We start from the raw sequence: 13,871 nt of genomic DNA, 5'->3' as shown, positions 1-13,871 counted from the left end.
CGTGGCAACAACGATATGTAGATACTTTGCGTGATGATTAGAATTTTGAAAAGACTGCATATTTACGCTCATACTAATCGTTCCAAATTCTTTACCAAAATTCTAAGGACTGCATATCTACGCTGATACTAATCGTTCCACTTTTTTCGCTGTATATGCTTTGCTTCTGCGTGAATCAAGGACAGAAAATATTTGGATGAAACTGAATCTTGATGTGGGCACCAAACGCAGAGTGTCAACCTTCAAATTCTTCTGGAAAGAAATCAATGTCTTTGGGTGGGCCCCTATGGAGCTTTTCTTGCAAATCCAAATTCTTGGGCAGCACAAGTTCAGTTCCGTGGCCAGCCAGGGAAAAATATCTCTCCAGCAGCATCTGCGGCCGAAGAACTGAAGAAGTTAGACTGGCAAAAGGGAATAATGCAGAAGCTTCATTGATAGTCAAAAACAGAATGAGCTTTGTGCAGTAGTGGTGTATATCTAGTTCTTCTTATGAGGCCAAAACGGGTGCTGAAGTTGCGCGAAACCATCACAAGGGAGGAACAAGAACAGGAGAAAGATATATCTATATATATGTGTGTGTATATATATTATGTATATTATTCACCATACCATTGCAGCATAGGCATCAATTTTCCCTTGCCGCGTAGACCTGTTAATGCCCCTGAAAGAGTTTATGAGCATGTTATACCCCAGAATATACATATTCCTTTAGCAACGGCGGTTTTACTTCAAAATTAGACAATGATGTATAAAATTAGGCATATTAACCTCTATCAATGTGAGATATGAGGAGGTGGCTTTCATCAAGTGCAAAACAGAAACCAAGAAAAAAGGCACATTGTATTGAATATGACAACAGCTGTAACACTGCCAGAGTATCCAAAAACGTATCCAACTTCTATTTTCTCCCACATATGGTGCCTAAAATTAAATGAAGCACAAGAAGTCCCTAAAAACATCAAGGAAAATTACCCCCTCCATTCAAGCCTGTTAGTTGTTACAACAAAGAATCAAATGGCATCTGGGTTCCAGAGAAATTAATTATTCAAATCGTATGTATGAGTTATCAGGTGTTACAAAATTTACACGAGTCCAGAGTCTTTCACAAAGTATGACCTCAAATCTTTTCATTTCAAATGCCATGAAGAACATAACACAATGACTCCAATGCAATGCAATCTTGAAACAGCAGATAAACGATTCGGCTATTTAGCACCTATATCAGCTTGACAAAGACTGGCTAACATATCGAAATCAGAAGAAAATTACCAAAATTATCAATAACCAAATTCTAGTGACTGAAGGGAATACCCAATGAAATGAAAGTGGAACAAAAGTACTGCTTTTGAGAAAATGTTACATGGAAATCATGCGATCTGCTGCTTCTGCAGTTGTCCCATGTTCATCTTGCAGGTAGACTCTCCAACCCCTGAATATTAAATCTGAGATCAGCCAAATCTGGAGGCAAAAGCAATAGACTTAAAAACTAATGATTTTACTTTTTTGTTAAGAAATCGAAAATTTTATTGAATAATGCAAGTTTGTTTATCCAGTTACAAGATTTACACTCAAGCAGTCCACCTGAATAGTCTTTAGAAAGATCAACCCTTATTACAGAGTCACAAATCAGAATAAACAAACCACCGAATAGACTTAATAATCATTCAGAACAGCAATTTCTGATATGGGAAATATTAATCACTTTATCAACCTATGCAAAATTGCGTTCATATAAGACTAGCCTTTCTAATTATAAAACAGACCAATTAGAAAAACAGCAGCTTATTAGCATGATCTTAAAAATAGGATCACAACGAGTATGCAACATTTATTTCTTTTCCCATTACTGAGAAATATATAGCAACCGAACTAAGCAGTTTTTGATCGGCGTATTAACCTTTTTATTAGAAAGTATTACTAAAACAAATATATAGACACACACACACACACACACACACACATGCCTCTCAGCAGCCCGAACAGCAAGTCTTCCGGCTACACTACGTACTTTGTTTGACTGAGGCGTCTCCATCCCATCACATGATTTGGGCAGCCCGATTATGAATTCATCAGCCTCCTGCACTGTCTCACAGATAATTACCTTTTTTGATAGGTAAAGTAATGGTTTTTGCCTCCCATACATACATACATAATTCTCCAAAAAAAAAAAAAAAAAAATTTACCTCCTGTAGAGCGATATCGAGAAGCTCAAGCTCAAGCTTTTGTCCTCGAAATTCCAAAACCTAGGAAGATTCGAAATATCCCATTATTGCGTTTAATGAAAGGAGGCAAGCTTAAGATAAAGGCATGGATTTGGGGTATTAATTACTGTAACAGGACGGACGGAAAAGCCTTTGCTGAGGGCGACGCCGGTGCGCGACATTCCCAAGTCTACCCCTAGGCTGAACCCACCTCTCCATTTTGGGTCAATCTTCCGGCGAAGGGCATTGGGGGGAAGTTCGTCCAGAGAAACCGCCCTTATTCTGGGTGCAGAATTATGGGTCTTGACTGGGGATAGTGAGAGAGAAGTAGGGGCGTTTATGAGTTTAAAAAGAGAAAGAGCGGTCGGAGCGAGAAACTGCGGGGAACATAGGAAATTGCTCTGTGCTCGGAAAGGCTGTAGCGGCTGAAAGTGCATCTCCACCGTGTTGTGAGAGAGACAGAGACACAGGAAACAGAAACACAAAAGGATTTGATTACGAGGCCGAACGCACTGGTTTCGTCTAGGCCCATACACCGATACAACCTTATTTCTATTTTTTTTTTTAAATTATATAATATTTATACACTTTCTCATTATAAATATCATTTCTTAAAAATAAAAAATCGAATTAAATCCTCAGAATTGTGCAGGAGGCTGATGTATTCATGTCAGATCAAGGACTCTCTTATTATTTCATCGAATTAAATTATTTAATATAAAGATATAGATCTGCATTCATATGAAATTTATATCGTTCTAAAATCCGAATGTATCTATCTTTCTAAAATCTTATTAAAGTCGGTCCCACAACAAAATGAAAGTTAAAAAATATAATAGAAATATATATTCCTTTAATAATGGAAATATTTTTTTTTTATTTGCTGAGATATTAATAGAGGACTTTTACTAATATTCCAAAACGATGTGTAACAAAACACTTCATTGCAATTAGTAGGACTAATTAATATGTACATAACTGAATTAAATACATGCAATAACATTCCATATAAATAATATTTGCAGATAGCTTGATGTGTACAAGTTCAGTGTATTTTCTTTAAAAGAAATTGGATAAATTTGAAACTTTAAATAAAAAAAATTATTTTTAATAGTAGACTCAACTTTTTTATGAAAAGAGTCCTCTAGACATGCACACTTTAAGATTATTATATCTGATCTTGATCTTGCTCAACATTCCAAGAAATGTGACTCCAAAAAAGAAAAGAAACGAGGGCTGCATATATTTCTCCTAATCGATGTAGAGTTCTTAGGAAAACCAAATTCGAGAGCAACTAGAAATCAAAAGAGACCATGACGCATAGAGTAGAAGGAAAATCAAATCCCAGAAGTAGAAGGAGACTTCAATTATATAAACATCCCAACTTCAATTATAAAAAACCATACGAATCACCGTGATCAGTACTTTTCCTACGTATACGTAAAGCAGCCAATTACCACGTTGTTATGGCGGACCCGCCACCGCCGATCCGGATTAGTTATATACCAGACGACATGGTGCTGGAGATCCTGGCAAGGTTACCACTCAAATCATTGCTGAGCTTCAGGCGCGTATGCAAATCCTGGAACTCCATCATCTCCAGTCGTTATTTCTTCGCCACCCACCTTAAATATGGTCCTCGTCGTGGTTATTATCTTCTATACCAGACTATGCTTGCTCAAATACATGAACCCTCATGTACAGTCGTCTGCGACCGGACCTATGACAGAATTTCCAAACTCAAACTGCCCTTCATGCATGCCAGAATAGTGGGTTCCTGCAACGGTCTTCTTTGTGTGGAGTCACTAGGAGACCGCGGGCGTTTGAGTTTGTGGAACCCCAGCATTGCAAGATTCAAGGTTTTGCCCGCTCCTTGCTTATTAGCTCGCGGCTATAGTGTTACATACGGATTTACGTATGTTTCTGAGGAAAACGACTTCAAGATTGTCAGGATTTCATACAGTGAGTTTTCAACTACGCTTCCTCAGGCTCAGGTTTACACATTAAGTTCGAATTCATGGAGAAGTATCGATGACCCTATCCCTCTGAAACCTGATGTTCAAATCTACAATATTGGTTGTAATCATTTACCCTGCCCATTCATTGCTGGAGCTTTGCATTGGATCGTGCGTAGTAAAGGAAGCTGTGAGGATTATGGGAGTGGCAATAAAAAGATTTTGTCATTTGATCTCAGGGATGAAAAATTCGGGAAGATGGCTCTGCCTAGCAGTTACTTGTACTACCACGATGGATGGGAATATCTTGGCTTGTTCAAGGGAAAGCTTGCTTTGTTCAGTTTTTCAAACAGCCGGTGTGGGATATGGGTGATGACAGATTATGGAATGGCTGAATCTTGGACTCTGCTTAGGACTGTGGAATTTGAGCCAGGCGTGATAGATTTCCGGGGCTGCACCGACGGTGGTGCCGTCGTGATTGCAAGGATGCGCCGAGAGTTTAGTTCTATAAGTTTTATTGAGACTCATGAGGAAGCTCCACATCGAGAGAGGATTCTTGATGGTGGACATCTTCTAATATTTGCAGCTCCTTTCGTGGAAAGCCTGGCTTTACTGGACGCATCGCATGACAAAGTCAATGTAGATCATCAATCTCTACGCCACCAAATGACCAAGGAGGCCGTAATCCCGAATCAATGATGAGAGTACTTTTGTTTCGAGTTATATATCTTAGGAATTGTTTGGATAGTGGGATAAGATAAAATAATTTTAAATGAAAGTTGAATAAATATTATTATTATTTTGAGATTTAAAAAAATTAAATTATTTATTATATTTTATGTTTTGTAATTAATTCTCAATTGTTGAAATGATCTCCATTGTTATATGTGATTGCTTTTTTTTTTTTTAATTAATTTCAACAGACTCATTTGAGAATTTAGGAAATGTTTGGATAGTGAGTTAAGATAAGATAAAAATTGAATAAAATATTATTATAATATTATTTTTACTATTATTTTTATTTTAGAATTTGAAAAGATAAAATTATTTATTATATTTTATTTTAAAATTAAAAAAAAATTATAATAATTAAATAAGATGAGTTAAGATACTTTTTAAATCCAAAGAGAATAAAATTTTATGAAAGTCGTTTATGTAATCAAGTCTTAAAAGAGATTTGGATAAAACATCATTTTCGATTCCATTTCAAGTCAGGAAGACTAGTTATGATTAGTAGATCAATTCAACTATAGATCAAGCTACGGGCACTAATTCAACGTCAAGTTATATCAATTTTTGAGTTTATTTTTATATATAGAGTTTCTTTACGACTAATATTTCTCTATATATATATTATTCAGAATTCGATCAAGGACTGACGTTCGACCCATTTTGCAGGAAAATTTGTCCACTTTGAACTAAATAGGAACATACTTTGAAAGGTTCGACCCAGCAATAGTGGGTTTATTTTATTTTTCTTACGAAACATTACACGAAAAAGAAACTCAAATTTACAGGGAAAAAAGACTAGAATTTTCAGCAAAATGAAATTAGAGAGTGAAAAAGAGAGCTAAAAGGCAAGCTGTTGGTTGACTTTGGTACTGACCCTGACGCATGCAAGCAAGATGTGAGCCAGGTCACCCATCTAGTAGATTAGGAGGATGCATGTTTGATTCTAATTCGGAATTTGGAATATATGTAAACATGCAGCGATAGATGATTGCTGTGTTGCAAGCTTGATACTTTGAAGTAAAATTTAAAAGAAAAAAAAAATTTCATGGCAGCTTCTGGAAATAATAAGATTCAAAGACAGTAATCGAGAACACACATTAGATGTTTATCGCCAAGAGCTCAACATAGTTTCCAGTATCAGATATGGTTCAGTCTAAATTCTAAAGAAAGCAACTAGACACTAATGTTGATTCCAGTATCAGATATGGTTCAATCTAAACAATCAGCGTCAGCACTCACAGAAGATGAAGTTTCAGACTCTCTGCTGATGAGTTGAGGCTGAACTTTGGCTTCAATTGCATCAGCATTGTGGATTCCAGCTTCAGATATACCTCCTGATCCTTGAGTCTCTAAACCTGGTTGATACTCATTTTCAAGAGCTGATCCTGTTGACGGAGGTGGCTCCAATGTGGTTGCTGCTGGTACCATCACTGGTGGTTGTGCTTGGGCCTGAGAGAGCACGTAAGTCATCAACAACTGAGCCAAAAGGACTTGGGGGTCGTTAATGCCTTGTTGTTGGACTAGTGGATTTCCGGAAGTCGATGGAGCATTAAAGTTGGGTGGGTAGACTGATTGAAGCCCTGCTTGTTGGTGTGCTGGAGGAACATTAAGGTTAGGCGGGTAAAGTGCTTGAAGCCCTATTTCTCCATACAAAGCACAGTGACCGTGAAACCGCTTAAGATTTGCTAGGTGTTTTTTACCAGTCAAATGACTATCAAAAACAACCTGCGAGTCACACTTGACATTGCACAGCTCACACATTAAAGGAATCGCCTGTTTTGGTTTGGAGGTCTTTACTGGCCTTCTTGCTCCTTCATAAGTTCTCATATACTTACCTCCTCGGCCTCCTCTCATGTTTCGCTTGAGACCACGTCCCTGAACTGCAAATTGATCCTTGGGCTTCTTCTCTGGTTCTGCCAAAACTTCAGAATTCCCTACCACATCTTTCTGCTGCTCCGTTTCATTTCTATTGTCACCAGTAACAGCTTCAGAGGTTAGATTTTCAGGAGGGGTTTGCTTTCCCTCATTTTCCTCAACTTTTTCAGACTGAACAACAACTTCAGGTTGCAATTCAGAATTGGGCATTTGCACATTCTGCTGTCCAGTTATGACTTTGTTGAGTCTCTGCAACTCCTCGTGTTTTTGCAAATTCTTTTTATGTCGCTTTCCATTCTTATGCTGCTCTAAGATTTCCAGAGTGTTGCAGTCAACCCTACAAAGTTCACACCATGCCATACGGGGAGGTGGCCAGAATGGAGCAGCAGGCACTTGTGCTGGTACAGGCAATGATGCCTGTCCAGAGACTGATGCTGAAGGTTGCTGCATTGAAGCTGCTACACCTTCAGCTAGTGTGGATGCTGTAGATGTAGTCGCTGCAGCACCTTGTGGCGAGAAGTGCCTACCACCACCCTGACCACGTCCCCTGCCACGAAAAGGGGGTGCTGAGCCATCTGGTCTTGTGCCAAAATGGCCCCGACCACCCCCTCTGAAGGGCTTACCACCCCTTCTACCTCCAACTCTATATGGAGAATGCCCAATCTGCAGAATAGCATTGAAGGATAAAGTGGACAATGTAGTGATGTATTTTGCCAAATGCTTCTATGATCAGATATAAAACCCAACTGGAACATCAAGCTTAATTTTTAAAAAAGTTAAAAGTAATAAATCTGTGGAAATAGAAAATTAAGCATCATGATAATAACACAATAAAATAACTTATAAAATTGCTAAGAATAAAATGTCATAACAAGCACATTATAAGTTATTCAAATGAACAACCAAGCAGACAGGAAAATTTAAGTGACTTGAGGTATAACTGCAAGACACCACAAGAACAAAAAACATGTCCGCGAAAAGTAGACCTACCATGTGAAACCATTACACGTGAAGTTGAAGATCATATAATGATTCAGTGCTGAGCTAATGGCTCATCAATGAACCAACTAAAACATTCAATGATTTTAAAATCCAGTAGTGGTCCACTTTTTGAGAATCAAAAAGTAACTTATTCATCTGAAAATGCTTCCAAGACATATAAGCCACATTAATTATTTCCTTAACCTTAGTAATTCAGCATCTGTTAGTTTTTCATTTTTTCCCCACCAATTAGTTTGAGTTAGATGCTCCTCTCATGGACAAGTTTGCCTTAGGTCAGTGTAACATAGAAGTGCCATCCTAAAGTAGGGATCACTTTATGCCATCTTGTTTGGAAACAAATGTAACAGAGAATAATATATGAAGAAGTATTTTTAGATGGTCAATTTATGCTTGGGTAATTAAAGCAAAGTGTAACATCCAGACCCAAATTTGATAAGTTTGGACAACGGGCCCAATTTTGTTACAGCTAGGAGGAAGATTATTTTATTGGACCATTAACCTGTATGTATTATTTTGAGGATCTAGTATTGAGAAGATAGGATTGGATATGAAATTACGGACCTAGATTCAAGATGGAGTAGGTTCGGCTCATTAGGTCTATATATGGATGGATAAACCCAAGTATTTTTTAGCCAAAGCCCATTTGATTTTTGGCTGTTAAATTTGTGATAATTGGAAACCAGTCCCATTTATGACTCCTAAATGGATCCAAAGAATAGCAACATATTTACCCTAGAACTCCTAACCATTGGGATTCTTAGAACCCCTTTCAAAACAAACTGAGTTAAATTCGAACAGCCCAATTATTAGGTTTTTCAGGTCTCACTAAACGGATTGTTTGGCCTGAAAACTAGGAAAACATATGCTGCTGTGAGTCTGGAAAGTTTTTATAGAAAGCCCATGTGATGTTCTTCAAGGAAACCAATCCCTAACCCTAGATAACTGCTGCAATATCTGGCGATTGAAAAAGGAAACAGCCTCACCCTATCAAGTCCAACCTTTTTCCAGCAACTTCAAGTAGCACGATCATATCCTTACGTGTATGGAAAACGATGTTTTTAAAGTATTGTGTATGCATAGCCCTTTCTTGAAAGCCTCTCTTTACGTATCATGATATAATGAAAGTGAGTTTCAACGTATGTTATTATGTGTTTTACATTCATCATGATATGTTTTTATTTATGATTATGATAAGCTATGTCATTATGTGTTCTTCATGCATTATGGTAAGAAAGATAAAAGACAAGCTATGAAAGAAGCTTTAAGAATGACCATAAGAGATGCATGGTACCAATGCAGTTATGGGTGGATGCGCAAGCCATGGACCCAAGCGTGGCCTACCAAAGTAAGTTATGATAAGTTAAGCGGTTCCCCTTGTGGCCATAGGCAATGGAATTGGTGCACAACCCTGCATACGGGGGTTAAGGTGTGCTGGCCATTAAAGAAAGGGAAAGACAAGTTTAATAAGTTATGCATGGTACATGTTACATGTTTATGTTTTTTTTTTTTTATGAATAAACAGGTTACATGTTTATGTTAGTATAAGTATTGAGTATGCACACCAATCAAAAAAAAAAAAAATATTGAGTATGCATGCTTTTCAAGAAAACCCTATGCTTATTGTGTTTACCGTATGATATACTACATAATTGAACATTCAATTTATTTTGTTCGTTTGTTGTTATGTTTTTAAAATGTCCAGGTTAAGAAGATAGTGTTGACGAGCTGATGACCAGGCATAGATCATGTGTCAAGGGATTTTTAGACTTACGTAGTAAGTGTCTTCTATTTTCATTAAGAGATCAGCTTTAAATTTTTTTTCCTATGAGACTATATTTTTGTTACTTTTTTGCAAATTTATTTTCGATAAATTAGGAATTTTTATTATGTTAGGTCTCTTTATCGGGCATAGTTATGAAAGTACATAACACTCCTAACCGATGGGAAGGGGGTGTTACACAAAACTACCTTTTTATCAGTACAACCAAATTTTTATTCATTTATTAATAACATCAAGTCTTCAATAAAATACTTCTTGTACAAGTATTACCAGTTGTTTTCAGTGAACATGTAAAATGACTTCAGATGGCACCTCAACCTCTCCCCTCAAGCTTATTTGTACATTAGCTATCTTAATCTCACATTTTTCAAGTACTTTTTTTTCTTTCTTTTTTTTAATAATAAGTACATACCTAGTCAATATCTTGTCATCATTTAGATGTTCTGTATTTCACTGGTAAGTTCTTTAGTTTCTTATCGAGTAACCTCTCTCTCCCTCTCTCACACACTAATGCACACACAAACATAAATACACATGAGCACGCGATCACTCATACAAAAACAAAAGCACACAAACGGATGTCATAAGAACCCACAAAACTGTAGAAAAGCCACAATCTATAACAGGAGAATTCAATCTAAAAGATTTTTTCTACAAACTGCCATACTGAATCCAATGTAAGATTCAGCAGACATCAAAACCCAATGTAAGAAGGTGCTATTGCTATCTTGCGCCATAACCAGAGAATCAAAAGCAATTGAAATTAAGTCAACTGAAGATAGAAATCGGTAATTACATCATAAGTTATCCTTTTTTTTCCTCTGTTTTCTTTGAAAATTCTCTCACATCATCACTTATCCAACCAAGGAATTCATTCTTATTCACCTCACATAGAATCTATTTTCAGGAAGCTTGAATGGATAATTTTTTTCTGTTGAGGAAGTTTACACAATTTTAACAACTCTAATATACAAATTGCAAATATATGGACCCAACATAGTGTCCTATCCTATTTAAATTTTCTCTACATACACAATACTCATACTGAAAGATCCTTCATTATCATTTAAAATACTTATCCCGATTATTTACACAGTGATTTATGCAAAAACAGAACGAGATCACATACTCTACTAGGCCCACCTAAAAAACCCATATGATAACAAACAAAACAAAACGACTGTTAGTTAAACCCTTCCCTTATCGTGACAAAAACATATAAAATGTATAGAAACAATGTATTGAAACAATGGCATTCTGAAATACGTCCAAGCAAAACAAACCAACAAACTAATGTCACAAAAGACAAATATTATCAACGAGATGGCCTATTGCGTGCACCTAATATTATTCTTACCCTAATCACAAATATATAAATATATATATTTATGTATATTAAAAGGAGACCGATTCAATTATGCATACATGTTGCTACATGCACACGCATTTCTATTGACTTGAAAAATTGAAAGCATTAAAATCAATAAGAAAATCCCAATACCGGAGGGTGCACAGCCCGTTGCGTTGTGTCCAAATTACCGCCTAACTGCAGGAGCTGCGACATCGTAGCCACCACAGAATTCACTTGTTGCGGATTTTCCACAGTCACTTGTGGTGGGTAATAGGCATTCTGCTGACTCTGCAAATGGATCGGCTGCTGGGTCGGCACCGGGACACCCGGAGGGTGAATGGAGGTAGTGGGTTCGTCGGCTGGCTGGAATTGGGATAGGGATTGATGGGCATAAGAATTGGTGGAGGCGAAGTCATGGGAAGGAGGGTAGTAATTGTAGCTTTGGTTAAATTGGTGGGCATAGGAATAGTAAGGCTGGGATGATTGATCATATGCTGCTTGAATTTGAGATGGGTCGGGAGCTGCTTGCTGCTGCTGCTGTGGTTGCTGTTGGTAGTAGTCATAGGAGGAGTAATCCATTGATATTTGAAATGGGTGATGGTATTCTGCGCAAGGTTTCTGGGGGATTACATCTTATGTGGGTTTTGCGGGATTTGATTGCTTTATTTCTATGGCTATTCCCTTCGATGAGGAAAGGGGACGAAGCCGGAACGGCAGCAGGGATTTGTGATTGTACTTTTGGAAAAGAATAATCATATTTACACAACTATTTTATATAACAGAAGAAATAAATGTCGAATGGAAGCCCAAAAGGATTACTCAAGGCCATAAGGACTTATCCTCAGGCCTAGTAAATGTTCTTCCTCTCGTTTTGAGGTCACAGGCCCAGAGATGACAGTAGGAGAATTTTGAAGACAGACTCGGATCTTCAGGCCCAAATTAGGATATCTCATGTGCGTATTTGTTCTTCATTTTAAATTATATTTATTTATATAATATATTTAAGTTCTTTACATGTCAATCATTTTTAAATAATAAAAACTTCAAATATATATCATATCAATAATTTAGCTGGAGATAAAAAGTAGGATTATTCGAAAGAAAAATCAGAACAAAAGGTCATATTAATTTCTTAATAATTAGTACGCAATGAGAGAACTATATATATATATATATGGAGTTATTCTATTATCAAGTTAGTGTGTGAAGTATATCACGCACATCACTTAAATAATAAGATTTATTTTGTAAGATTCAAGTTTTAAAATTTATTTTTCAAATCAAATTATGTCACATAAGTACCTTATTATATATGCTCTATTTTGGAGATAGTATCAAATTATCTTTATTTGATTTTTATAATAATTAAAATATTTACATTATTTTATCTCGATATAATTTTACTATAAATAATGATCTATTTCTTGTATTCAGCAACTATGGAGAATACCAAATATGTAGCCCTCAAATTGTCTCTTCCTTCTTCTTTTTTCTCCGTCTTCTTTACTAGTATATTATTTTTTCTATCATAGTATCAGAGCTTTTGACTAATACCAGAATCGATCATGTGAATTACTATTTCTTTTAAAATTCTTTCAATAGATTTATTTCTGACTTCTTACAAAATTTTCATCGTCGTTTAATTATATTTCATCTCGAATTCATGCATTTGGAATATCTTTATTAGATGTGAGATCCTTTTTATTGGGTTTTAATTTGTTCTGAGTATTGTTTGAAGCCCCAAATCTATTTTTAGCCTTTTAATTTTGGTTATATAGTTGACCAAGTCCATATATAGCTCATTATCGGTCACAACTCAAGATTTGATGTTTCAGCTGCAAGTTACTTTGTCACCAATATTATTTTTATCATCTTATATATTGCCAATATATTGGCAATCAATGAATGGATACAAAGGTTATACTCAAAATTTAACATTATCTCCTACTCTCTACACAACTTGAGAATAAAATTTTTTTATGGGAAGCACTACAACTGTTGGGAGCTTATGTTAGTGTAAAAGTTTTTTTTTTTTTTTTTTTTTTGCTTTTTTTTTAACACTATTAAATATTTTTTTAAAAAAATTCGCAACATCATTCAAAAACACTTCTTTAATTACAAAGTAAAAAAAAAAATACATTTTTATTTTTATTTTTCTCTTAATTTATTATTTTATTTTATTTTATTTTATTTTCCTGCAGCGGTGGCTCCCAGCGGAGCGGTTTTCTTAGCATTTTCCATTTTTTATATACGTATTGACTGGGGAGCAGTCTGGACTATGAAAAGAGAAAGCTAGCTGACAGTCTTTGGGCAATTGCATGCCAATGGCCAATTCTTCCAACTTACACACCCGGAGACAACAAAAGGACTGACTCCACGCAGCATCCTCTGAAATTTCCTTCCAGTTTAAATGGTTCCTAGAAATAGTCAGAATCATACATCTTGGGACACAACCATAAAAAAGTCGTGCATTTTCTTCCATTTCTATGTATATGGTGGCAACAAACATGTGCCTGTTTGTTGGTGCAGAAAATCAAACATAATAATTATGGGCAGCATTATATATAGGAGATATTTCTTTTCTTTCAAGAGCCTAAACTACTTTGGTTTGTGTTCATGAAGCAAGGAAATTCTTGCCAAAGACTCCAGGTTGGAGCCACATATACAATCATCAGCCACGCTGGCACTCATGAGTATTTGTGGTTGAACCAATTAAACAGTGTTTCACCATCAGTGTTAATAAATAAATGGAAAATTCTTTTTATCATCCTCGATCCTCATACTTCACACACCACACTTATTTTAATTTTTTTTTAATTTTTTTTATGATAAATATGTAGTGTGTGGATAATAAATAGAATAATTTAATTAGTTTAATAATAATAAAATGAAATAAAAAATAAAATAAAAAATAATATTTTAATATATAAAATATGTGATATAAAATGATGTGTAACATTACTCTAAATAAATAT

At 35.8% G+C, this 13,871-nt stretch overlaps 3 protein-coding genes across 3 annotated transcripts; 1 reads left to right on the top strand and 2 right to left on the bottom strand.

The window, feature by feature from the left end:
• Positions 1-34: 34 nt before the first annotated feature.
• On the bottom strand, positions 35-2,729 carry LOC122294586 (putative pre-16S rRNA nuclease). Its single transcript, XM_043103466.1, has 6 exons — positions 2,330-2,729; positions 2,184-2,243; positions 1,965-2,077; positions 1,361-1,429; positions 610-661; positions 35-373 (listed from the first exon to the last, which is right to left on the bottom strand). Exons 1-6 carry the CDS (start codon positions 2,636-2,638, stop codon positions 236-238), a joined length of 741 nt encoding a protein of 246 aa, XP_042959400.1. The 5' UTR covers positions 2,639-2,729; the 3' UTR covers positions 35-235.
• Positions 2,730-3,696: 967 nt separating this feature from the next.
• On the top strand, positions 3,697-4,855 carry LOC122294695 (F-box protein At5g49610-like). Its single transcript, XM_043103613.1, has one exon. The coding sequence runs from the start codon at positions 3,716-3,718 to the stop codon at positions 4,853-4,855; it is 1,140 nt and encodes a 379-aa protein (XP_042959547.1). The 5' UTR covers positions 3,697-3,715.
• Positions 4,856-5,911: 1,056 nt separating this feature from the next.
• Positions 5,912-11,651, bottom strand: LOC122294006. Its single transcript, XM_043102474.1, has 2 exons — positions 11,047-11,651; positions 5,912-7,426 (listed from the first exon to the last, which is right to left on the bottom strand). Exons 1-2 carry the CDS (start codon positions 11,473-11,475, stop codon positions 6,098-6,100), a joined length of 1,758 nt encoding a protein of 585 aa, XP_042958408.1. The 5' UTR covers positions 11,476-11,651; the 3' UTR covers positions 5,912-6,097.
• Between the last annotated feature and the right edge of the window lie 2,220 nt (positions 11,652-13,871).

Source organism: Carya illinoinensis, chromosome 14 (genome assembly GCF_018687715.1).
Source record: "Carya illinoinensis cultivar Pawnee chromosome 14, C.illinoinensisPawnee_v1, whole genome shotgun sequence".
NCBI classification, from domain to species: Eukaryota; Viridiplantae; Streptophyta; class Magnoliopsida; order Fagales; family Juglandaceae; genus Carya; species Carya illinoinensis.
The sequence above is the reverse complement of the archived record's forward strand: the minus strand, read 5'-3'. Positions and strand labels throughout refer to the sequence as shown.

Bases quoted from the DNA above. Each gene is read 5' to 3' on its own strand.
- LOC122294006 (XM_043102474.1), bottom strand. From the start codon at position 11,475: ATGGATTACTCCTCCTATGACTACTACCAACAGCAACCACAGCAGCAG. The intron at 7,427-11,046 runs GTATTGGGATTT...GCTATTCTGCAG, and splicing joins AACGGGCTGTGCACCCTCCG to ATTGGGCATTCTCCATATAG.
- LOC122294586 (XM_043103466.1), bottom strand. From the start codon at position 2,638: ATGCACTTTCAGCCGCTACAGCCTTTCCGAGCACAGAGCAATTTCCTA. The intron at 662-1,360 runs GTAACATTTTCT...AAACTCTTTCAG, and splicing joins GCAGATCGCATGATTTCCAT to GGGCATTAACAGGTCTACGC. The intron at 374-609 runs GTATGGTGAATA...CTTCGGCCGCAG, and splicing joins TTGATGCCTATGCTGCAATG to ATGCTGCTGGAGAGATATTT.
- LOC122294695 (XM_043103613.1), top strand. From the start codon at position 3,716: ATGGTGCTGGAGATCCTGGCAAGGTTACCACTCAAATCATTGCTGAGC.